This window comes from Tripterygium wilfordii, chromosome 7, assembly GCF_013401445.1.
Source record: "Tripterygium wilfordii isolate XIE 37 chromosome 7, ASM1340144v1, whole genome shotgun sequence".
NCBI lineage: Eukaryota > Viridiplantae > Streptophyta > Magnoliopsida > Celastrales > Celastraceae > Tripterygium > Tripterygium wilfordii.
The window spans coordinates 4,470,519-4,494,278 of NC_052238.1; the positions used below are offsets into that span (position 1 = coordinate 4,470,519).

Below are 23,760 nucleotides of genomic sequence, written 5' to 3' on the forward strand. Positions count from 1 at the left end.
GATTTTGGTCTGAGAGTTTCTGTTTTGAGGGTAAATAGCAGTAAAACCCTAAACATTATTCGGCCCATTTGGGCCTCAAAAGGTAGGTCCAGGATGTTAAGAAGGCCCAGTGATAGCCTAATCATAGGGGCCCAGCAGAAGCATGTGTAAATCCAGCCCAACATTAACTACGAGTACATGTTCAGGGCGCTAGGTCTCGGCGATAAGGCGCAGAGCGATGAAAGTTGAGTTTGTAAGAATCGAACTGTTTTCCTCATCGGTCGACAGATTCGATCGTCTCGTTCTGTTCATTGGAGAGAGATTCTCAAAGCGTGGTTAAGGCACTTTGTAATGGTGTTGAAAAGGACGACGGAGTCTATCGCCAATGGTAATGAATGGGACGCATATTATGTGTTCGTCAAAATGTCCCACCTGACTGCATCATAAACATAGTTCAAGAAAAGATTAAATATTATTAAGCAGAGCCCTCAGACGGAAGACTCGAGAATCCTCCGCCGCAATTTCATAATGAAAGTCGGTTCTTCAAAGGCTTGCCTTGCCTCCTAAACCTACAATGCCTGGTAAAAAAACCAGGTAACCTTTAGCTTTACCATAATTTATGCGTGATTAGCCCTACTTATAAGATGTTGCAACAGGTGGGAAGCACCAACCAAACGTACATTACATGGACTTGTAACAAAACAATACGTTAATGCGTTTTTTCGAAAATTATATATATATATAATTTTTTCTTAAATTTGGGAAACCGCCATCACCTGGTGATGATGCTCTAGCAGTGGCTGGAGACAGTCAGGACACTTCAAGAAGGAAAGGCATCTCTCTCATAAAATCAAACAAACAGTAACCCAATTCAATATGTTGTCTGTAGAGAGTGAAACCTACTTATCAAATGTCTCAATGACTTACATATGATTTTATCTTGATTTTCTTCTATATCTAGATTGACTTCCTCGTCGAAGTTGATTGAAATCTTCTGCCACTCTTGTTCCATTCCATGTTTTACAATTCCACGACTAACAGTTGAAGTCTTTGCCATATTGGCTTTTTTTTTTAAAATTGGATTTAAGGAGGAAAAGAGCTTTTCTTAAGCATTTATAATAGAATTGTAAGGAATTGTACAGACTACGGAGAAATAATTGAAGGGGATTAAAATCTCATGGAAATAGGGTTTTTAAATCCTACAAAGGGACATTGTTGGTACTATGTTTATAACCAAAAAAAAAAGTTATACAGTTCTGTATAAGTTTTCCAATCAACCTTTGCTATCTTCCTTGACAATGATTTATTTCCTTCCCCTCTTTTTATAGACTTTTATTCCAAGATTTGGACTCTTGGTGATCCATTTAAACTGTTTAAATAGAGAAATATTCTTAGGTGCAAGCTAAGTCTGGCCTATGAGCATTCTTCATATATGTCGACTAACATGACTAGCAAATTATGTGATCTTCTTCATGGGATGAAGCCAGTGATAGTCATGGTGGTGGTTCAAGCTGTACTTGCAGGCGTAAATATCTTCTACAAGTTGGCTGTGGAGGATGGAATGAGTATGAGGATATTAGTCAGTTACAGATTCATTTTTGCCACAGCCTTTGTTGCTCCTCTTGCCTTAGTCCTTGAAAGGTAAAATTCTGTTTATCTGGTTTCTAGTATCTTTGCAGTATGATGCTCTTTTGAAACAATATGGAAGATATTCGTGTATTATTTTGGGCTATGTGTTTCCATAGATCAAAGTTGATCAGTCATTTGTTGGTGTAATAAAGTCTCTAAAACAGAATTAGCTTTGGTTTTTAATTTTGAAACCATTAAGGTGTTGGTCAGTCATTAGGGTGTTGCCAGATATGGTTTTAGGGTAATGAATGTTTGTTCGTATTTGGACTTCTATTTTCGCAGGAAAAATAGACCTAAGCTGACATGGATGGTTGCTTTCCAAGGGTTTTTATCTGGGATATTTGGGTAAGAGACAATCTCATATTTACATAAAACTATTTGTTTAATTTCTAATATACACTGGTGTCCAAACACAATCTTTTTTTCTTTTTCTGGGTCATATTTGTTAATGAAGTATACCTTCTATTTTAATCATATATGGCGATGGTTATTGAAGTCAACTTCACTATTATTATTGTGCGTGTAGCTTTTTAGATATGTGGAGTTTACCAACATTGAAGAGTTATGAGTTCACCAAGTTGCTAAACATTTTTTTTCTTTCTTATCCAAGCAACATTTTGGCTTTTGCTAAATAATAGATTAGATGCCTAATCTACTTTTGAAGAATCATTCTTTCGGTTCTCACAGGGGAGCACTGGGCCAGAATTTATACATTCAAAGCTTGTCTTTGACTTCCACAACATTTGTTGCTGCAATGGCTAACCTAATTCCAGTTTTGACATTCATCTTGGCTACTAGTCTTGGGTAATTCTTCTGATCTCCAAGTATTTCAGCATGATTAAAGAGAAAATGAGAATCATAAAATAGTTTACCAAATGTTCCATGCAGGCTTACGCTTGAACTTGAAGCATTATGTTATAAATGACTCCGACAATATGCGAAATATCATTTATCCCAAAAATTATGGCTCATTGAAAATGTTGTCTTTTCAACAGTATTAGCAATGTAGCAGTATTTCAACTTGTCTATAAGATAATATAAAAGGAAGATATCTTCATATACACATGATCTAGCGACAAGAGAGTGGATATAATCAAAAGTTACCAGGTTATTAGATTCTATTATTAACGTGTATTTGGGTTCTAATGGTTTATAAATAGGGTAATAACTTCACCCAATATATTAATCCTATTTGGGTTGAAGAATATCAGAGCCTACCTAGGGTGTTGGACCAAGGGTTAATCGTTGATGAGGTTGCCAAAGATTGAGAGCACCTATCTTCCCATTGTTTGATGACTGATCTTACATTGGGGCCTTTACTAGATGGTAACTTCACTTAAAAGAGAGAGAATTATGATATTCTTTTTAGCAGTTAAAAGGGATCGCCTCAAAGAGATCTCTCACTGTGACCAAATCTAAATGTTTATTTTCAGCGTTGAGAAGCTAGCGATTAAAACAATGGCAGGAAATGCTAAGGTGGTTGGCACTGTTTTGTCCATAGCTGGAGCAATGGTTCTTTCTTTTTACAAGGGAAGAGAGATTAACATTTGGTCAACCGACATAAAGTTGATTAAGCACAATGAAAATCACCCAGAATTGTCACACTCACATCAGGTGCTAGGTTCATTACTAGCTCTAGCAAGCTGCTTGTCATTTGCGGTTTGGTACATAATTCAGGTGGATTCCCTACTATGCTTTATACATATATTACAAGTTTTTATACACTACATAATGTAGCTATATGTTTTTTCCTTGCAATTGATACTTTTATCATTTATGGACAGGCCAAGATAGGTAAAAGGTATCCTTGCCAATATTCAAGCACTGCTTTGATGTGTGGGACAGCATCAATTCAGGCAACAGTATATGCCATGTGTGTGGAGCGAGATTTGTCTGCGTGGAAGCTTGGTTGGAATATCAGGCTTCTTGGAGCTGCTTATACGGTAATGTTTATCCTGATTAAGAAAAACAAGAATGTTCATAGCATGGACAGATTTAAGGAGAGAAACAATCCTAATATACGACAGAACTGCGTAATTAAGGATAACCCTAAAGACACGTTAAGGTAAATGTCTCATTAAATCATTGGGCACTACTTTATTCGGTCAAAATCAGATCAAAAAGATTATTTCGATCCGATTAATTAGTACTGCATGTGTATGCAACTTTTTAACAATTCATATGTATTCCAAAATTTGTCTCCATCATCACTTCTTTTCTCCCTTTTTTTTTAATATCCAAGTTAGTTGACATCTCTCTTCGCTCGTCTTTTCCTTGTCTTGTTTTTCATAAACCTTTTCTAAGCCACTGAGTAAAGCATCATTTATCGGTTAATTGGAAATGTAGAATTTTCAGTTAACTAATACTCTATGAAAGAGATTGTTGAAGAAACTTATTTTTTTCTTTTTGCTTTTTTTTGGCATTGAATGAAGGATTGAACAGCAATTAGCCCAAACACTAGAAGTTGTCTAAGAAATCTTGTCCAGGTGCAGCCTAGCCCAGGCAAAGGAAAGGGTTAATGGTAGCACATAGTACTGCTGTTTTTGTTTTTTTTCTTTTGAATGGCAAAAAACATCTCTTAGTGGCTTATCTCAAAAGAATACTCAAACTGGACCTATTACCTATACCTAGGACATGTAACATTTAATTTGGAAGTCTGAGGATTTGTCAACACTGCATGATACTGGCCAAAAGAATTTAAATGAAAAGTTATATGGAAAAATGATTGTTTAATATTTATGATACGTTTTACTCTTGTAAGGGCGCCTTGGCCACTGGACTAGTGGTTGCAGCTATAACGTGGTGTGTACGTAAGAGAGGACCGATATTTGTATCCATCTTCAATCCTCTTGCACTCGTATTTGTGGCATTGGTTGGATCCCTGTTCTTGGACGAAAAGGTGTACTTGGGAAGGTCTTGGCCACTGAATTCTTTGATGTCCCTATCATGTTTATCTAATGTATTTATCACTTCTTATCAGCTACTTGTTAACTTTTCAATACAGCTTTGTAGGATCAGTGCTGGTCATAATTGGGCTATATACTGCATCCTGGGGTAAAACCAAGGAGATGAAGAAGGATGAAACTAATTTGGCTCAAAATGGCAACATCATAGAGACAGAGACAACCCATAATCAGGTGGTGTAGTCTTAACCTCATCAAATATTACATATCTAGTTGGAAAAGCAGCTTCCCACTTTAGTGATTCCATCTTTCCCATTTTGACAATAATGGTGATTAGCTAGTGACATGATTAAAGAAAGATTAACTATTGATAAATTTTTTTCTTGCTTTTGTAGATTAGTAGTGTTTAATCAAATGTGTTTTGTCATGCGTGGGATGGCAATTGGAATATCCTGTTTAACCTTCTTTTCCCAACCTGTTTGTCGTGTTCTTTAAAGCCGTGTAGTTTGCCTGAAAGAATTGAAGTTTAGATCAAAAGGAAAGAAAGCTATTAGTCCCCCTAGATGTGGCTGAAGCTGGTTGGATATTTTAAGGAAGCAAAAATTCTTGTTCAAAATAAAAAAGCCTGTGTGCCTAGGGTGGGCCAATTTTTGGGCCGGTATTTCAATTGGCCCGGGCTTGGGAATTAGGTTGGTCTCGGGCCTAATTCTCTCTAAGGACAAATTAGTTATGTTTGGGCTCTCTATATGACTATCAATTGCAAAAATCAAATACAAATCATTCAGCAAAAGCATTTATTGATATCATCATAAAATATCGTGGTTCAGACAGTCTGAGACAGACTATTCATAGTTTTCAAGAGATAGGGTCTATGAACAATGATTTCGTACGATCCTTGATATGATTGTCTTGGCTAGCATGACCATCTCCATACAAATACATGGCCTGAGCTGTCCTTGTCAGGTTTATTGCGATATCAATAAAAAGTGGAGAGAACTCATAATCTACGAGTTTTTCTGCATTTATTTTCTTCCATGTTTCGTGAATCAAATGTCGTATGTGTTGCTGTGTTTCTTTTTCTTATGCGCCTGTTTCATTCATGTAACACTGGATTGATTTAGGATTATCTCCTCGCGTCAACTCATCTTGACATGAAGTAACACAATTAGTTGATCATTATATAACCCAATTAATTAAGTTCATCTGCACTAAACATCGTTACATTCCTTACCGGGGAAGTTCCCAGATCGTTTGCCAATCGTACAATCATGGATGAGTAACGAAGTATATCTAGATATTTTGCTAAGCTTTCCAAGATGTCATTGGACAAGGGAGTTGTAATCAGACAAGTATGGACAAGCATTGCTGGTGCTGTTACTAAAATCCATGATTCCTTCATGTACTCTTCTAGAGTTGGCGTGTATTCAATGTAAAACCACTTAGCCTTAGCATTTGAATAAATCTGCCAACTGAAAAGCATATGCAACGCACAACAAAGATTCATCCATCAAAAAATAATTATATGGAATAACAGTATAAGTAGAAGAGTTTGTCTATTTTATAGTTTTCTTCAAGCAAGGAATAACGTAGAATCCTTTGTTCTTTAGAACATTGAAAGCGACTTCATTCATGGCATTGTACAGAGTAAAGAAAGGTATCCTCATATAGTCTGGAAGTTCTTCCATTGCATTCACATCCCATTTGAAAATTCTCTAAAAACTTAAAACGGTTAGGAAACCATGGAGTTTAGAGATTTGAATTTATGATCTAACGTTTGTGAGAGGCATTGGTACCATGATTGACCTTTGAATAGCGTTTGTAAAGAGTTGGAGCTCATCCAAGCTACCGTAGACATCATCAAGTGCGGTGAGGGGTGCGTGGACCCTGGTTTCCATTCTACTGTAGTATCCAGATTGAGGCTCAAATGCCATCCCAACAGACCAAAGAAAGTTCTCCATCAATCTATCCCTTGCAAAGCTCAATGTTTCAGCTACTCCGGTAGACCTACACCACCTTTATGAAGAACAAAAGGAAAGCATGTATGATTAAGTCTCTGTGCACTTAGTACTTGATATGCATATTTAATAGATAATCGCACCTGGAAGCTAATCGAATATCTTTTTGGTGTTGAGCTTGAACAATATTGAAATCCAACTTGGCAAACTTAAGTAAAGTTGGATTCATACCTTGTGTTCTCTCATAAACATCAATAAACCACCTAGCTTCCAATCTTAGCATCCTCCAATGCAATGGAAGTTCCAAGGCATGACTCACTAGCTCGTATAGAGCCCTCTTTTGTATTATATCAATAATTAACATTTTTTTTCCGTATAGGTTACAATGACATTGTGTTCAGGACAAGGTGTGGACTCGGGCCTAATTCTTCCCAAGGACAAAGTAGTTAGGTTTGGGAATTTGGAGTCTCTATATCAATTGTAAATATCAAATCATTAAGCAAAATCATTTATTGATATCATTGTAAAACATGGTGATTCAAACAGCCTATTCATAGTTTTCAAGAGAGGGGATCTATGAACAATGATTTCATACGATCCATAGTCTCATTGTCTTGGCTAGCATGACCATCTCCGTACAAGTACATTGTCTGGCCTGTCCGTGCCAGGTTTATTGCAATGTCAATAAAAACTGGAGAGAAATCAGATTCTGCAAGTTTTTCTGCATTGATCTTCTTCCATGTTTCGCTAATCAAATGTTGTATGTGTTGCCGTGCTTCTTCTTCTGATGCGCCTTTTTCATTGATGTAACACTGGATTGATTTAGGATTATCTCCTCTTTTCATCTCATCCTGAGAGACACCATTAGTTTATCATTACAACCTCATTAATTAAGCTCATCTACACTAAACATCCTTACATTTCATACCGTGGAAGTTCCCAGATCGTCTGCCAATCGCACAATCATGGACGAGTAGCGAAGTATATCTGGATATTTTGCTAAACTTTTCAAGATGTCATTGGACAAGGGAGTTGTAATCAAACAAGTATGGACAAGCATTGCTGGTGTTGCTATCGAAATCCATGATTCCTTCATGTACTCTTGCAAAGTTGGTTTGTATCCACTGTAAAACCACTTCGCCTATGATAAATAACATCTACATAAATTTGCAAACTGAAAAACATTTGCACAACAAAGATTCATTCATCATAAAATAATTAGATACACTGATTTTCTAATTTAATAAAATAACAGCACAAGGAGATGAGTATATGTATTTTACAGCTTTCTTCAAGTAAGGAACAACGTAGAATCCTTTTTCCTTTAGAACGTTGAAAGCTACTTCATTCATGGCATTATACAAAGTGAAGAAAGGTATCTTCATGTAGTCTGGAAGTTCTTCTATTGCATCCACATCCCATCTGAAAATTCACCAAAAACTTAAAATGTTTAGAAAACTGTGGAGTTAGAGATGTGAACTCAAGACCTAATAAACGTTTGTAAGAGGCTCTAATTGACCTTTGAATAGCGTTTGTAAAGAGTTTGAGCTCATCCAAACTACCGTAGACGTCGTAAACATCATCAAGTACAGTGACTAGTGCATTCACCCTGGTTTGCATTCTCCTGTAGTATCCAAATTGAGGCTCAAATGCCATCCCAACAGACCAGAGAAAGTTAGCCATCATTGTGTCTCTTGCAAAGCTCAATGTTTCAGCTACTCCGGTAGACCTCCACCACCTTTATTAAGAAAAAAGGAAAGCATGATGAAGTCTACACATACTACTTGTTGTTGCGCACAAATATATTTAGTAGATAATCATACTTGGAAGCTAATCGAAGATCTTCCTGGTGTTTAGCCTGAATAGTATTGAAATCCAACTTGGCAAACTCGAGTAGAGTTGGATTCATGCCTTGTGTTCTCTCATAAACATCAATAAACCACCTAGCTTCCAATCTTAGCATCCTGCAATGCAATGGAAGCTCCAAGGCATGACTCACTAGCTCGTACAAAACTCCATCTTCATTTTGTTTTTTGTTGTTAACATACTCCTTTAGATGTTTTGAAGCTACATCTCTTGCATCCTCCAAGATAGTTTCACCTGCAACAATGAGAAATGAAGCTTGATATAGATGTAGCATTCCTTTGATATCGTCACGAAGACATGCCTTGAAGTTCCCTTTCTCATCTTGGAAGCTTAGAAAAACCTCTGTGGAAACAAGCAGAAGCATATTAAACTAGGCAACGCCAAAGTTAAAAAGAAAAGATTGAATCTTTAAGGACTCTACCTTGATTGACATTATACCCATGTTGACTTAGTATTCTAAATTCTAGAGAAGTAGCATATAAATTCATATCTCTTATACTCTGTTTATTGTACTTCATATTGTTGTAGATGGTGTCGATTATTCGTATAATGTCTTGTTCAAAGTGATAGGACAATCCAAGCCTCTGTAAGGTATCGATTAGCTCAAGTTGTTCAACATGATCCACCAATTGATTCAGCATCATCTTCACTTCCCCCTTCAGCTTGTTGGCCTCTTCAACATGCGATCCTCCCTGTATATATACATGCAAACTAGTTATAATGCTTAGATAAACAACTATTCTAGTAGTTAATTAGTATAGGCTACGTACTGAATAATCACTATTGAGGGACTGAATATAGTTGTGATCCCAGATGGGAGGTTGGTAGTTTGCGGATCGTCTAATGACATGATCTACAACGCAACATTTGATTGTTCGAGGAAGTGGAACACAGGTTTTTCTGATGAGTGAAGTGAAGGAAGTGTGATTTCTGTGTTGGTGGTGGGTAGATTGTGTCACTGTTGAGATAGGTAGCGAACAAGGCATGTGGTTAAGAGCCATATTGAGGATAAAATGACGCCTTGGTGGTGTTATGAACTTCTATACATCAAAGCCCTTCTTGGGCATATAAAATACGACAAAAAAGGGCCCCACTGTACCAACATGTGTCACAATTTCATGTGCGAATGAATACCGAAAGGGGAAAAAAAAAACTGTACGAATTTTCTGTGGAGGGGTAGGATGTTGGTCTTCATCTTTAAGAAAGAGAAATCACCCAGACAAAAAAAAGAAAGAAAGAAAGAAAAAGAAAGAGAAATCACGTTTATAAACTGCTGGTAGCCTGGTATAAATCAATTATTAAGTTTGAGCCCGGTAGATGTGATCTGGGCTAGGTGAATCCTGGCCCTCTGTGGGCCTATTCTGGGAGTGCTTTAGAGCTCATTTATCAATAGGCCCGGCCCTCTGTGTAGAAATTGTCGGTGGAGGAGTAGGAAGTTGGACTTCATCAAGAGAGAGAAATCACGTTTATAAACTGGCAGCCTGGCACTACTGGAGAGTGCTGGTAAATCAATTATTGTATGAGTTTGTTATAACTGTGTTCAGTTGCAACACATCTCACAGCACCACAGTTTTTTATGGCACGTCAAACAGCTTTTGCATTCCAACTCACCTCACAACACCACAACTTTTTACCTCACCACACTCCCAAACACTTACAATATATGTTGACTTGTCCTACGTAATCAAATTAGGTCAATTATTTTATTTTAGATTAATGTACAAGGTAAACCTTAAGTGATTTTATATTAATATTATTAGTTATCTAATATAACCGTAATTTAGATACGCCAAACGCACCTCACAGCACCACACCACAGTTTTAAAAATTATGCGCCAAACAGCCTTTTGCGTTTCAACTCACCTCACAGCACCACAGTTTTATAACTCACAGCACCACACAACACCTCACAGCATTCCCAAACAAGCTCATTAAGTTTGAGCCCGGTAGATATGATCAGGACCAGTTGACCCAATAGGCCTGTCCCTCTTTGGGCCTAGTCTGGGAGTGCTTTAGGGCTCGTTGATCAATTGGGCTGGGCTGGGCTCTCCTTGCTAGGTTCATTGAAGGTGGTGTATTGCACCAAGCAACTATTTGAGAATCATGATAGTGCATGTTATATGCAATAATGTTGATCTCGCTTGTTGTATGCTACTAGTTGGCTCCAAAACATCATAAATTAGTGCAAAGTTGCATTCATACTGTTTACAGAAGTGAAATCGTCTATGTGGGCTAATCAAGCTCAGCCAGGTATGCCATAGATATATTATGCACTTTTCAATACAGCTTTGTAGGATCAGTGCTGATCATGATTGGGCTATATACTGCATCCTGTGTTGAAAATCATGTCCTACTCATATCAATAATATTATCCGCTTTACATTTACTAGTTCTCGTGGATACATCGAATCCGTACAATTTTATTTTTCATGAGCGGTCTCATTTAATGATAGTTAGGCAAAAAAAATCATCCTTATTTGGAAGGGACTTGGGCTTTCTTATAAATCCACATCACTTGGGTTATCCAAGCTATGTGGGATATCTAATATTTCTTACACTTGTGGGTGGGGTTATGCAAGATCCAACAAGTGGATAAGTAGATGCTACGATATCACGTTAAAAGTCTCTGCCTTACTCACATCAACGATATTGTTAGTTTTGGGTTTATCAGTTCACGTGGATATATCGCAGAGTCTGAGACAACCCTATCAAAAATTCTAACCCACTCAAATTAACCAATATTATACGCTTTGGGTTTATCGGTTCACTGTGGATACATCAGGTCCGTACGATTTTGTTTCTCTCGATTGTCTCACTTGAAATTCCAAAAAAAGCCTTTATTGATTGAGAAAGCTTGGACTTTTCTTATAAATCATATCGCTTAGCGATGTGGGATTATAAGTTTAACACTTCCCCGCACTCTGTGGGCCTAGTCTGGGAGTGCTTTAGGGCTCATTGATCAATTGGGCTGGGCTTAGTACTAAGATGTAGAGACAACTTATGTTTGGACTTTGGACAAACTCGTTAAGATAGCTGGGCCACCTGCTATTGGTTTTCACCCATACCTTCTCGTAGTTATGGGCTCTGTAAACTGGTTCGTGGGCTGGGCTGTCCTTGCCAGCTTCATTGAAGGTGTATTGCACCAAGCAACTATTTTAGAATCATGATGGTGCATATTATATGCAATAATGTTGATCCCGCTTGTTGTATGCTACAAAACATCATAAATTAGTGCAATGTTGCATTCATACTGTTTACAGAAATGAATCGTCAACCCCACAAATCTATGAGGGCTAATCAAGTTCAGCCAAGTATGCCAAAGATATATTATGCACTTTCCAATTTCAATACAACTTTGTAGGATCAGTGCTGGTCATAATTGGGCTATATACTGCATCCCGTGTTGAAAATTATGTCCTACTCATTTCAACAATATTGTCCGCTTTATATTTACTGGTTCTCGTGGATACATCGAGCCCACACGATTTTTTTTTCCTGAACAGTCTCATTTAATGGTACTTAGGCAAAAAAAATCATCCTTATGTAGTAGGGACTTGGGCGTTCTTATAAATCCACATCACTTGGGTTATCCAAGCTATGTGGGATATCTAATATTTCTTGCACTTGTGGGTAGGGTTATGCAAGACCCAACAAGTGGACAAGTAGATGTTATGATATCACGTTAAAAGTCTCTGCCCTACTCACATCAACGATATTATCCGTTTTGAGTTTATCAGTTCACGTGGATACATCACAGAGCCTGAGACAATCATATCAGAAATTCTAACCCACTCAAATCAACAAATATTGTATGCTTTGGGTTTATCGGTTCACTGTGGATACATCAATCATCACGTCCATACGATTTTGTTTCTCTAGGTCGTCTCACTTGAAATTCCAAAAAAAGCCTTTATTGATTGAGAAAAGCTTGGACTTTTCTTATAAATCATATCGCTTAGCGATGTGGGATTATAAGTCTAACACTTTCCCGCATTTGTGAACTAACGGGTTATGCCATACCCAACAAGTATACAACGTAGAGGCTCGTCCAACAAGACCGAGACTTTGCCTTGATACCATATCAAAAATCACAGCCTACTCAAATAAATAAATATTATTCGCTTTATATTTACCGGTTGACTGTGGGAATCACTTTAATGCATGATTTCATGTTTCTCATTTTGACAATGATCCCATTTCTGTCTCGCACAACACACGGGTTGAAAGAAAGAAATATTAAACAGGATATTCCAATTGCCACTGCACACATGACAAACTCATTTGATTAAACATTATTAATCTACAAAACGCAAGAAAAAATATAAGCCCTCTTTCGTATTACATTAATAATTAACATTTTTTTCGGTATAGGTTGCAATGACAATGGGCTTGTTTGGGATAAGGTGTGGACTCGGGCCTAATTCTTCCCAAGGACAAAGTAGTTAGGTTTGGGACTTTGGGGTCTCTATATCAATTGTAAATATCAAATAATTAAGCAAAATCATTTATTGATATCATTGTAAAACATGGTGATTAAGACAACCTATTCATAGTTTTCAAGAGATGGGATCTATGAACAATGATTTCATACGATCTATAGTCTCATTGTCTTGGCCAGCATGACCATCTCCGTACAAGTACATGGTCTGGCCTGTTCGTGCCAGGTTTATTACAATGTCAATAAAAATTGGAGAGAAATCAGATTCTGCAAGTTTTTCTGCATTGATCTTCTTCCATGTTTCGCTAATCAAATATCGTATGTGTTGTCGTGCTTCTTCTTCTGATGCGCCTGTTTCATGCATGTAACACTGGATTGATTTAGGATTATCTCCTCTTTTCATCTCATCCTGAGAAACACTATTAGTTTATCATTATAACCTCATTAATTAAGCTCATCTACACTAAACATCCCTACATTTCATACCGTGGAAGTTCCCAGATCGTCTGCCAATCGTACAATCATGGACGAGTAACGAAGTATATCTGGATATTTTGCTAAACTTTTCAAGATGTCATTGGACAAGGGAGTTGTAATCAAACAAGTATGGACAAGCATTGCTGGTGTTGCTATTGAAATCCATGATTCCTTCATGTACTCTTGCAGAGTTGGTTTGTATCCACTGTAAAACCACTTCGCCTCTGATAAATAACATCTACATAAATCTGCAAACTGAAAAACATCCGCACAACAAGGATTCATTTATCATAAAATAATTAGATACAATAATTTTCTCATTTAATAAAATAATAGTATAAGGAGATGAGTAAGTGTATTTTACAGCTTTCTTCAAGTAAGGAACAACGTAGAATCCTTTTTCCTTTAGAACATTGAAAGCTACTTCATTCATGGCATTATACAAAGTGAAGAAAGGTATCTTCATGTAGTTTGGAAGTTCTTCTATTGCATCCACATCCCATCTGAAAATTCAGCAAAAACTTAAAACGTTTAGAAAACCGTGGAGTTAGAGATGTGAACTCAAGACCTAACTAACGTTTGTAAGAGGCTCTAACTGACCTTTGAATAGCGTTTGTAAAGAGTTTGAGCTCATCCAAACTACCATAGACATCGTAAATATCATCAAGTACAGTGACTAGTGCGTTCACCCTGGTTTGCATTCTCCTGTAGTATCCAAATTGAGGCTCAAATGCCATCCCGACTGACCAAATAAAGTTAGCCATCATTGTGTCTCTTGCAAAGCTCAATGTTTCAGCTACTCCGGTAGACCTCCACCACCTTTATGAAGAAAAAAGGAAAGCATGATTAAGTCTACACATACTACTTGTTGTTGCGCACAAATATATTTAGTAGATAATCATACTTGGAAGCTAATCGAAGATCTTCCTGGTGTTTAGCCTGAATAGTATTGAAATCCAACTTGGCAAACTCGAGTAGAGTTGGATTCATGCCTTGTGTTCTCTCATAAACATCAATAAACCACCTAGCTTCCAATCTTAGCATCCTGCAATGCAATGGAAGCTCCAAGGCATGACTCACTAGCTCGTACAAAACTCCATCCTCATCTTGGTTTTTGTTGTTAACATACTCCTTTAGATGTTTTGAAGCAAAATCTCTTGCATCCTCCAAGATAGTTTCACCTGCAACCATCAGAAATGAAGCTTCATATAGATGTAGCATTCCTTTGATATCGTCACGAAGACATGCCTTGAAGTTCCCTTTCTCATCTTGGAAGCTTAGAAAAACCTCTGTGGAAGCAAGCAGAAGCATATTAAACTAGGCAACGCCAAAGCTAAAAAGAAAAGATTGAATTTTTAAGGACTCCACCTTGATTGACATTATACCCATGTTGACGTAGTATTCTAAATTCTAGAGAAGTAGCATATAAATTCATATCTCTTATACTCTGTTTATTGTACTTCATATTGTTGTAGATGGTGTCGATTATTCGTATAATGTCTTGTTCAAAGTGATAGGACAATCCAAGCCTCTGTAAGGTATCGATTAGCTCAAGTTGTTCAACATGATCCATCAATTTATTCAGCATCATCTTCACTTCCCCCTTCAGCTTGTTAGCCTCTTCAACATGTGATCCTCTCTGTATACATACATGCAAACTATTTATAATGCTGAGAGAAACAACTAACTGAACAAATTAACTTGAAATTCTAGTAGTTAATTAGTATAGGCTACGAACTGAATATTCACTATTGAGGGATTGAATATAGTTGTGATCCCAAACGGGAGGTTGGTAGTTTGCAGATCGCCTAATGATGGTTTTATCATGATCCACAACACCACATTTGATTGTACGAGGAACACAAGTTTTTCTGATGAGTGATGTGAAGGAAGTGTGATTTCTGTCTTGGTGCTGGCTAGGGAGTGTTGAGATAGGTAGCACACAAGGTATGTGGTTAAGAGCCATTGTAGAGATATGGAAGGCGTGGTCTTGTTATGGACTTTTATATAGGGAGAAGTAACATTAAAGTCCCTCTACTTTTCAAAATGGGCCAATTAATCCCTTAAATTTTTTTTTGTGTCAAAGAAGTCCTTCTACTATGAACGGCGACCACGTTAGCCCTTCCGACCCATTTTTCTATCAAATACTGCTGACATTGCAATTATTGAATGACATGTAATTTTTAAATTTCTTTTTTTTTATTCCACGTGTAATCCAGCTTGTCATTGACCAATGAATTTATGACAAGTGGCATTGAATTTTCACATGATTAAATTCAGATAAGGAGGAGATAGATTCTGAAAATTTTAGGAAATTGATATTTTGGAGCCCATATACTTTAAAAATGGGACAAGTAAGTTCTAACAATTTTAAAAAAATGGGTCAATTGATCCCCTTATTTCAATCAGTTCCAAAATGCCTATATTCTAAATCAGCCAAAAGAAAACCTAGCAGATAACACAATGTCCTTCAATATAACATGAAATAACACACATAACACTACAAATCCCCATAAGTTTCAATATAAATGTAACAAAACACATCTCCAATTATAAGCTCCAAAAGATTAAACAAGAAATCCAAAGTCAAAATATTCAGTCCACATCTATGAGCCACCGGCGCCTTGTTTTTTTCGATGAATCATTCTTCGATTTCGTATTCTAACTTCCATGGTCGTTCACCCTTGACATAGGTATTTCTCGAATTGATTTTGTATTTGTTTGTTTTTTTTGTGTAAAAAAAGTTCAATTTTAAACCTATTTTTTTGTTTTTAACTTAAACCAAAGCCATGTCAGCAAATGAGATACATGTCAGAGCAGCATTTGACAGAAAATGGGCTAGAACGTGGTCCACTTCAAAGTAGAAAGACTTCTCTGACATGAAAAAAAAAAAGTTGAAGGGCTTAGTTTGTCCATTTTAAAAAGTAAAAGGGTTTTAACGTTACTTCTCCACATTTGATTGTACGAGAAACACAAATTTTTCTGATGAGTGATGTGAAGGAAGAGTGACATTCGATTGTACGAGGAACACAAATTTTTCTAGATAGGGTTGAGATAGGTAGTGCACAAGGTTATCTGGTTAAGAGCCATTCAGGAGAAATTGAGGCCGTGGTGTCGTTATGAACTCATATACATCAAACTATCAGAGCACTTTCTTGGGCTTATAAAATGACAAAAATGGGCCGCTACTGCACACATTCATGAACCAATGAGCTAATGAATTCCCAAAGAAAAATATCTGTTCGGCTGTACGAATTGTTGGTGGCGGAGGACGAAGTTGGTCGAACTCTCATTTAGGGCTCAATTTTCAATTGGGCTGGGCTTTAGTACTAAGGTGCAGAGACAAACTCGTCAAGATAGCTGGGCTTTAGTACTAAGGGCTTTTGTTACACCCAAATTTTTTCTAAAAACACCCCCTATTAATAGTGTCCAAAATTTTTTAAATTTTTATAATCACACCCAAAGTACACAAAAACTCAAACTCCAATATTTTAGAAATGCACCCCAAGCAAAAAAGATAGAAAAAGAAAAAAAACAGGAGCGAACTGCTCAAAAATCACTAAATAGCAACGATTTGCTAAGCGATTGTGCAAGAATTCGGAATGCAAAGGCAAAGAAGCCCATAGTCGATGACGACGTTGTCCACCAGCAGGCACTAGAACCAACTTTAAGGAAGATTTGTTTCTTCCTTTTTCGAGCCCTTTTATAGCGACTTTCCCCTATAGATTTGAAGACTAGAATACCAGTTGTTCTTTCCAACATTGCTTCGACCACTTGGCTAAGCCCCATTCAGCTTCCTTAGTGCCTCTGTCCAACTTCCCTAACAAAGACAAAGTAAGTCTACACATACTACTTCTTGTTGTCCACATATATATTTAGTAGATAATCGCACCTAGAAGCAAATCGAAGATCTTCCTGGTGTTCAACTTGAACAATATTGAAACCCAACTTTGCAAACTCAAGTAGATTTGGATTCATTCCTTGTGTTCTCTCATAAACATCAATAAACCACCTTGCTTTCAATCTTAACATCCTCTAATGCACTGGAAACTCCCAGGCATGACTCACTAGCTCATACAAAACTCCATCTTGATCTTGGTTTATGTTTTTAACACACTCCTTTAAATGTTTTGAAGCAAAATCTCTTGCATCCTCCAACATGGTTTCACCTCCAACCATAAGAAATGAAGCTTCATATAGATGTAACATTCCTTTGATATCGTCGTGAACACATGCCTTGAAGTTCCCTTTCTCATTTTGGAACCTTAGAAAAACATGTGGAAACAAGCAGAAGCCAGATTAAAATAAGCAACCCCAAACTATTCGCTTTTGCATAGCTAAAAAGAAAATATTGAATCTTTAAGGAATCCACCTTGATTTTTACATTATACCCATGTTGGCGTAGTATTCTAAACTCCAGAAAAGTAGCATATAAATTCATCTCTCTTTATACTCTACTTATTGTGCTTAATATTGTTGTAGATGGTGTCAAGGGCGGATCTAGTAAATGGATTTTGGGGGGGCTTGGTTAGTAGTGCATGTAGAAATTTATGAGAGGGGAGTTGAAGGTTGATGGGGGTTTGGGGGCAGCACCCCCGAAAATTTTTTAGGGCATTTAATGAAAAGTGATCGAAAATAAGTAAATATCTATATAATCTTTAAATTAAGTAAATATCTATATAGTACTTAAATTAGACATTAAAATCTACATACTAAAAAGTGATCGGAATAAATAATTATTTAAGCTATGCTAAATAATTTTTCATTGAGTTGAAATCATCTATCACCATGTATGAGTGTGTAGCAATCAATATTTATTCACTTATATGAGTATGAGTGCATATCAATCAATGATTATTATTTAGTAATTAACCATACCTATTGTAAAACTACTAGAAAATTTTAAATAAGTGGTATAATTTGAAATTTGGCTATTTAGTAGTATATATGGTTTTTTTTTTTAAATGTGAGGGTGGGCTCACTAGGCTAAGCATGGATCCGCCTCTGGATGGTGTCGATTATTCATATAATGTCTTGTACAAAGTGATAGGACAATCCAAGCCTCTGTAAGGTATTGATTAGCTCAAGTTGTTCAACATGATCCACCACTTTGTTCATCATCATCTTCACTTCCCCCTTCAGCTTGTTAGCCTGTTCAGCATATGATCCTCCATGTATATATTCACACCAACTACTTATAACACAGAAACAACCAACTGAACAAATTAACTTCAAATTATTGTAATTGATTAGCTAGTATTGGCTACGTACCGAATATTCACTCTTGATGGACTGAATATAATTGTGATCCCAAACGGGAGGTTGGTAGTTTGCGGATCGTCTAATGAAGGTTTTCTTATGATCGACAACACCACATTTGATTGTACAAGGAACAATGGTTTTGCTGATGAGTGACGTGAAGGAAGTGTGATTTGTGTGTTGGTGCTGGCTAGAGAGTGTTGAGATGGGTAGCGCACAATGTATGCGGTTAAGAGCCATTGAAGAGAAATTAAGGGCTTGGTCTCGTTATGGAATTTTTTCAAACATTTGTTGTGCATATGACATGACCAAAATGCAGAGACACCCACATATATTTATACACTTCTCCTGTTCTTATCCCGCGATGAAAGCCAAGGTCGAAAGCATATCCATCAAGAAATTATCAAATTAAGTAGTATTATCTAAAGAGACCGAAACTGACATGACCATGACCAACTTGATTAGTTAATTACATAGTTTAAACTTTGATTTGACCAATCATGTGTATCATTTATTATATCTATATAGACCGAAACTGACATGACCATGGCCAACTCGATTAGTTCATTACATAGCTAGCACAAACTTTGTACCCAAACTTGAATTATTATAACATCCAAGTATTTGATATAAAAGGAGTTTAACAAAGGTATGAAACCTTATGGTTCATGAATCATGCTCGTTTATTTTAATTTATCCAAAATATTTTAACTTTTCATTTTCAACTACGCACCCTATTAATATCAATGAGGTACGAATACAAGATTAGATGGAGTACCAATTTTCTATCTCATCAGCCAATATGTTTTTTAAATTTTAAAAACATCGTGAATCCCACACCTTGAAACAGATCAGACGATGAGACACAAAACCATGAAAGGGTTACCTATAATTTCCACCGCAGGTGCTCCGAACTCATGCAAGACAGCTATATATATAGACCGATTTTAATTATATTTGCTGTATTAAATGCACAACCCAATATTCTGTTTTTTGGTATTATATATCAAGCACTTCTTGATCATATGACATGACAAAATGGGCCCCCACCCCACAAATATTTGGCAATGTTATGTGGGTGGAGGAGGACGACGTTGGCTTTCATCATTAAGACTGGTTCTTCTATTATTCAACTTTAATCATGTTAAGAGAGAGAAATAGCATTTATAAACTGCTAGACGTGATCATGGGCCAAGTGACCCAATAGGCCTGGCCATCTGGCAGTGTTGACGACAAGGGCTTGGGTGTAAGAGTATCTGTGGGCCTAGTCCAAGAATGTTTTAGGGCTCATTTTTCAATTGGGCTGGGCTTTAGTACTAAGGTGCAGTGACAACTTATGTTTGGATTTGGACACACTCATTTTTTACTCATATCATCTCGTAGTTAAGCTCACAGCCTCACATAAAAAACAACTACCAACATTAAGGTATGGGCTCTATATCCACACACAAAAAAGGTTGTGTGTGCAAGATCACGCCGCCCATACATACTAACAATATTTTCTGCTTTGACTTACTTGGTTCTTGTGCATATATTAGGCTCGCGTGACTTTGTTTCTTCCAAGTCAAAACTCAACTCACTGAACAAGTCCAAGGACTATATGTCAAAGTTCAACTCATTAGGCTAAGAAAATGCTTTGTTGTTAAATAAGGAATGAGCTTGACTTTGTAAACTACTCGGTTGAATCTTATCAAACCAATGTGAGTGAGATTCTTAACATTATGGCCTCTGTAAGCAATGGCTTAGTAAGATTCTTGGGCTGGGCTGCTCTTTTTTTTTTTTTTTGTCCAAAAGAAAAATTTACTTGCAATATACTATGTTATCCTCGTCTCATATCACTTTATAATAATTATTTGCCACTTGTTTTATCCAACATTTTTTATTAAATTAATTGGGATATATACTCTTTTGTTGTTTATATGAATGTTTGTGACCTAGTTTAGGAAGGACGAACATCATTATAATGGTGACGTAGCATGGACACGTGTCGAAAACGTGCCTGGCAGTGTCATGTTTTTTAAAATGGACACGCCATGACACGTATTTAGGTTTAAAAAAAAAAAAAATCCTTTTTTCACGATTAGGCCACGCTCATCCAAAAATTTTGAGTCACTCTCAAATGAGTTCTCTCCGCCACTCATTCTCTGTCGGTCATCGTCGAAGGGTCATCTATCTCCTCCACCGTCTCTTCTCTCTTTGCAGACCACAAGTTTCTAACATTGTCCTCCCTCTTCTAGTCTTCTCTAATTCTGAAGATGAAGCAAAAAATAAAAAATAAAAAAATTTTGACGATATTTATAATTCTAGTTTTGCCTTTGTGTTTAAATTTTATTATAATATTGAGATAATAGACAAGTATTTGTTTTGTCCTGCAAACATTTAATTAGCAGATGTTCAACGTTGAAAATTTTATGCCCCATTTTCATTCTTTAAAGGCAAATATTATCCTTCAAGAAGGTTGGTCACCACCAATTCCCAACAAAGAACGTATATACTAAATTTATCTTTCACAACACATTTCACGTGTATAATACTCAACTAAGTCAATTTTAGTGAACCACCAATTAACAATCAATGGTTTAGTATGATTCTTGCCTTCTTGGGCTGGCTGTCTCACTTGTCGTATAATGATATTAGTTGGCTCAAAAATACAATAAATTACTGCAAAAGTTGCATTCAAACTACGAGGGCTAATCAAGCTCTAGCAGGAATACAATAGAAATATTATTATATAGGGAGAAGAACTGGAGAAGATAGAGAGTGCATGATTTAATATAACTGTGCAAATATAATATATAGTTGGATTCACATTATTAAATATCAATTGTCAAATATACTTAATAATGGATTTGAATATCTTATTCATCTAATGGTTCTACAGCTACCTACTCGACTTTAATCATGTGAAAAGGGGCATAAATTTTTTTTATATGCCTCTATTGTTTCCTCTTTCGGCCAAGTTTTGGTGCTATCATATATATATATATATTCACCGCCAATCTTGTTATCTACCATATTAATCATTATGTACATTATTTCACGATGAAATAAAGAGAGGCGATGCCCCGAAATAAATTCAGTGTTACCTGAACGAATTGAAACAAGAGTTTCGAAAGAAGAAGCAAGAGATCATATACACTATTTGATTAGTGAAACATGGAAGAAGCTTAATGAAAAACAGCTTGGTAAAGATTCTCCTTGCCCTCCAATTTTTAAGAATTAGTACTAAATATCACAAGAACTGACCAGGTCATGTATATATATGGTGATGGTCATACCAGTCAAGATCATAATGTCCAGACATGCATGGAGTCATTGTTCGTCTCACCCATCCCTTAAAAATAATTAATGTTTAGATTTCTCATAAGTGCTGTAATTAGCAATATATGACTTGGAGTGCAATACCCATATATATTTTTAGTTACTACAACTACTACTTGCATGCTTGCTCCAAGTCCTGGTCCTCAGCCTTAATTATTAGAATCATCATATTCATAGTGCTGTGCATATATGCAATTATTGGATCTAACTTTGTCGTATGCTACTAAGTACTAGTCGGCTCAAAAACATCATAAATTAGTGCAAAGTTGCTGATGTAGGGAGCACGTGGCCTTATTATACAATTAACGATTCAGCCCAACAGTTCAGCTTTGTGTTTTGTAGCCAGCTTAGCTTTTTGTCCTTGTCTAAAAGTAAGGCTCAAGGTGCTGCACATTGTCCAAAAAGTTGTGCTCTTTTGTCAGCCTTGTGTGTTGTAGCCAGCTCAGCCTTTTGTCCTTGTCTAAGTGCAAGGCTCACGGTGTTGCGCATGGTCCCAAAAAGTTGTGCTCTTTTGTCAGATGTTTTTCTAGCCGTTGTAGTTCTAAGCTTTTTAAGTACGGTTGTTGTGGAAGTCCAGCAATTTTTGCTTATCAAGAAATCTCCTAAGAGATTAGTTTGTAGTCTTTTCTTATCTTACCTTGAAGAATAGTCTGTGCATTTTCATTTTCATTTTGAGAGCACTCGTTCATGCTGGTCTTGTTTCTCTTGTGCTGATTTCGTGCTAAAGTAGTGGGATTAAAACGTAATAGCTCCATCCAGTTCCTCCGGGAGCTGCACCAGTTGCATTCATACTGTTTACAGAAATGAAATCGAGCTAATCATATAAAAAATCCACACCCCCATACATGTCAACAATATTATTCGTTTTGGATTATTCGGTTTTCCATGAATACATCGGACCCATAGCTTTGTTCCTCCTTACACCCAAGCAAGTGGACTAAAAACCCAACTCACATGAGCATAAGAAAATGACTTGTTGCATGTAGGGGATGAGTGTTGCATGTAGGGGATGAGTTTTATTCATATAAACCACTTAGCCGACTGATGTGAGACAAGTCTTTAACAAATCAAACTCAAGTTACCAGGTATACCATAGTAATATTATTATCTAGGGAGGAGGACTGCGGGAGATGGTGAGTCCTTTTAATGTACGTGACTATAAAAATATAATACATAATGGATTTATGTTTCTTATTAGTGTGTAATGATTCTTTTGTTTTTATATGCTCTATTGGTACCTCTTTCGGCCAAGTTTTGGTGATACAATCTTTATATATATATATATAGATATTGCACATCTTGATTATATAGAAGAATCAGCTATCTTACACTACAATTTGTATTATTCAAACGTAAATTTAAAGACCATGTTTTAAGCATTTGGTATTGAAATCTACTGTTGGTATAGCAGCTGAGAACAAGACTGCCCATGTCATGTATTGATATGATGATGGTCATGCCACTTAAGATCACAATGTCCACTCTAGCTAGCATGGAGTCATTTTTAGTCACACCTATCCCTTAAAACAAAACAAAAAATAATATTTGGGATTTCTCATAAGTGTTATACTTAGCACTATATCATTTGGAAACTTGGGAAAATCTGAATAGATGGGAGGACGACTATCATACATAATCAAACCCGCAGCACATCAAGTACTGAAATCCTGAATGCCTACAGCACAACAAGGGCTGAATCCTGCCTACAGCGCAACAGCCAACAGGGCTTGAATAGAGACTTACATATAATACATGTCATCAAAAGTCTTCAAACACATGCATCGTGCCTACTTTAGAATCAACTAGCGTCGTGCCCGCGCTTTGCGGCGGGGAGTTGGGTTGATGTATGAGAAGGCGGTCATCGGCGGAGTTTCGAGAGGAGCTGCAACAAAAAAAATTCCAAGCTTCGAAAACGACGCCGTAGCACTGCGAA

General features: G+C 36.7%; 3 protein-coding genes and 1 pseudogene across 11 annotated transcripts; 1 reads left to right on the forward strand and 3 right to left on the reverse strand.

Moving 5' to 3' along the window:
• The first annotated feature begins 140 nt into the window (after positions 1 to 140).
• LOC120002395 (WAT1-related protein At1g68170-like) lies at positions 141 to 6,879 on the forward strand. Of its 8 annotated transcripts, none has more exons than XM_038851152.1 (9): positions 141 to 573; positions 1,491 to 1,620; positions 1,891 to 1,953; positions 2,296 to 2,412; positions 3,042 to 3,285; positions 3,393 to 3,551; positions 4,370 to 4,521; positions 4,613 to 4,745; positions 4,907 to 6,879. In XM_038851152.1, exons 2-9 carry the CDS (start codon positions 1,541 to 1,543, stop codon positions 4,919 to 4,921), a joined length of 963 nt encoding a protein of 320 aa, XP_038707080.1. In that variant the 5' UTR covers positions 141 to 573; positions 1,491 to 1,540; the 3' UTR covers positions 4,922 to 6,879. The 8 variants fall into 8 exon arrangements, 7 of the variants coding, with proteins under 7 accessions (XP_038707080.1, XP_038707081.1, XP_038707076.1 ...); XM_038851153.1 differs by having other exon boundaries at positions 1,503 to 1,620; XM_038851148.1 differs by having other exon boundaries at positions 141 to 560.
• On the reverse strand, positions 4,968 to 6,830 carry LOC120002496 (terpene synthase 10-like). The gene is made up of 5 exons (XM_038851266.1): positions 6,610 to 6,830; positions 6,305 to 6,524; positions 6,098 to 6,223; positions 5,743 to 5,973; positions 4,968 to 5,021 (listed from the first exon to the last, which is right to left on the reverse strand). Exons 1-5 carry the CDS (start codon positions 6,828 to 6,830, stop codon positions 4,968 to 4,970), a joined length of 852 nt encoding a protein of 283 aa, XP_038707194.1.
• An 82-nt stretch (positions 6,880 to 6,961) lies between the features above and the next one.
• LOC120002398 lies at positions 6,962 to 9,333 on the reverse strand (annotated as a pseudogene).
• A 3,487-nt stretch (positions 9,334 to 12,820) lies between these two features.
• On the reverse strand, positions 12,821 to 15,244 carry LOC120001884 (terpene synthase 10-like). 2 transcript variants are annotated; one of them, XM_038850393.1, is made up of 7 exons: positions 14,986 to 15,237; positions 14,616 to 14,886; positions 14,152 to 14,536; positions 13,848 to 14,066; positions 13,612 to 13,750; positions 13,257 to 13,502; positions 12,821 to 13,179 (listed from the first exon to the last, which is right to left on the reverse strand). In XM_038850393.1, exons 1-7 carry the CDS (start codon positions 15,211 to 15,213, stop codon positions 12,889 to 12,891), a joined length of 1,779 nt encoding a protein of 592 aa, XP_038706321.1. In that variant the 5' UTR covers positions 15,214 to 15,237; the 3' UTR covers positions 12,821 to 12,888. The 2 variants fall into 2 exon arrangements, with proteins under 2 accessions (XP_038706321.1, XP_038706322.1); XM_038850394.1 differs by having other exon boundaries at positions 12,889 to 13,121; positions 14,986 to 15,244.
• Positions 15,245 to 23,760: the final 8,516 nt, after the last annotated feature.

Coding starts and splice junctions, on each gene's coding strand:
- LOC120002395 (XM_038851146.1), top strand. CDS start 1,412: ATGTCGACTAACATGACTAGCAAATTATGTGATCTTCTTCATGGGATG. Junction 1,621..1,890: donor CTTGCCTTAGTCCTTGAAAG/GTAAAATTCTGT, acceptor CTATTTTCGCAG/GAAAAATAGACCTAAGCTGA. Junction 3,286..3,392: donor CGGTTTGGTACATAATTCAG/GTGGATTCCCTA, acceptor ATTTATGGACAG/GCCAAGATAGGTAAAAGGTA.
- LOC120002496 (XM_038851266.1), bottom strand. CDS start 6,830: ATGTTAATTATTGATATAATACAAAAGAGGGCTCTATACGAGCTAGTG. Junction 6,525..6,609: donor GATATTCGATTAGCTTCCAG/GTGCGATTATCT, acceptor TTCTTCATAAAG/GTGGTGTAGGTCTACCGGAG. Junction 5,022..5,742: donor ACGATCTGGGAACTTCCCCG/GTAAGGAATGTA, acceptor CAATTCTTTCAG/GCAAACTACACGGCTTTAAA.
- LOC120001884 (XM_038850393.1), bottom strand. CDS start 15,213: ATGGCTCTTAACCACATACCTTGTGTGCTACCTATCTCAACACTCCCT. Junction 14,067..14,151: donor GATCTTCGATTAGCTTCCAA/GTATGATTATCT, acceptor TTCTTCATAAAG/GTGGTGGAGGTCTACCGGAG. Junction 13,751..13,847: donor TTTACAAACGCTATTCAAAG/GTCAGTTAGAGC, acceptor CTGAATTTTCAG/ATGGGATGTGGATGCAATAG.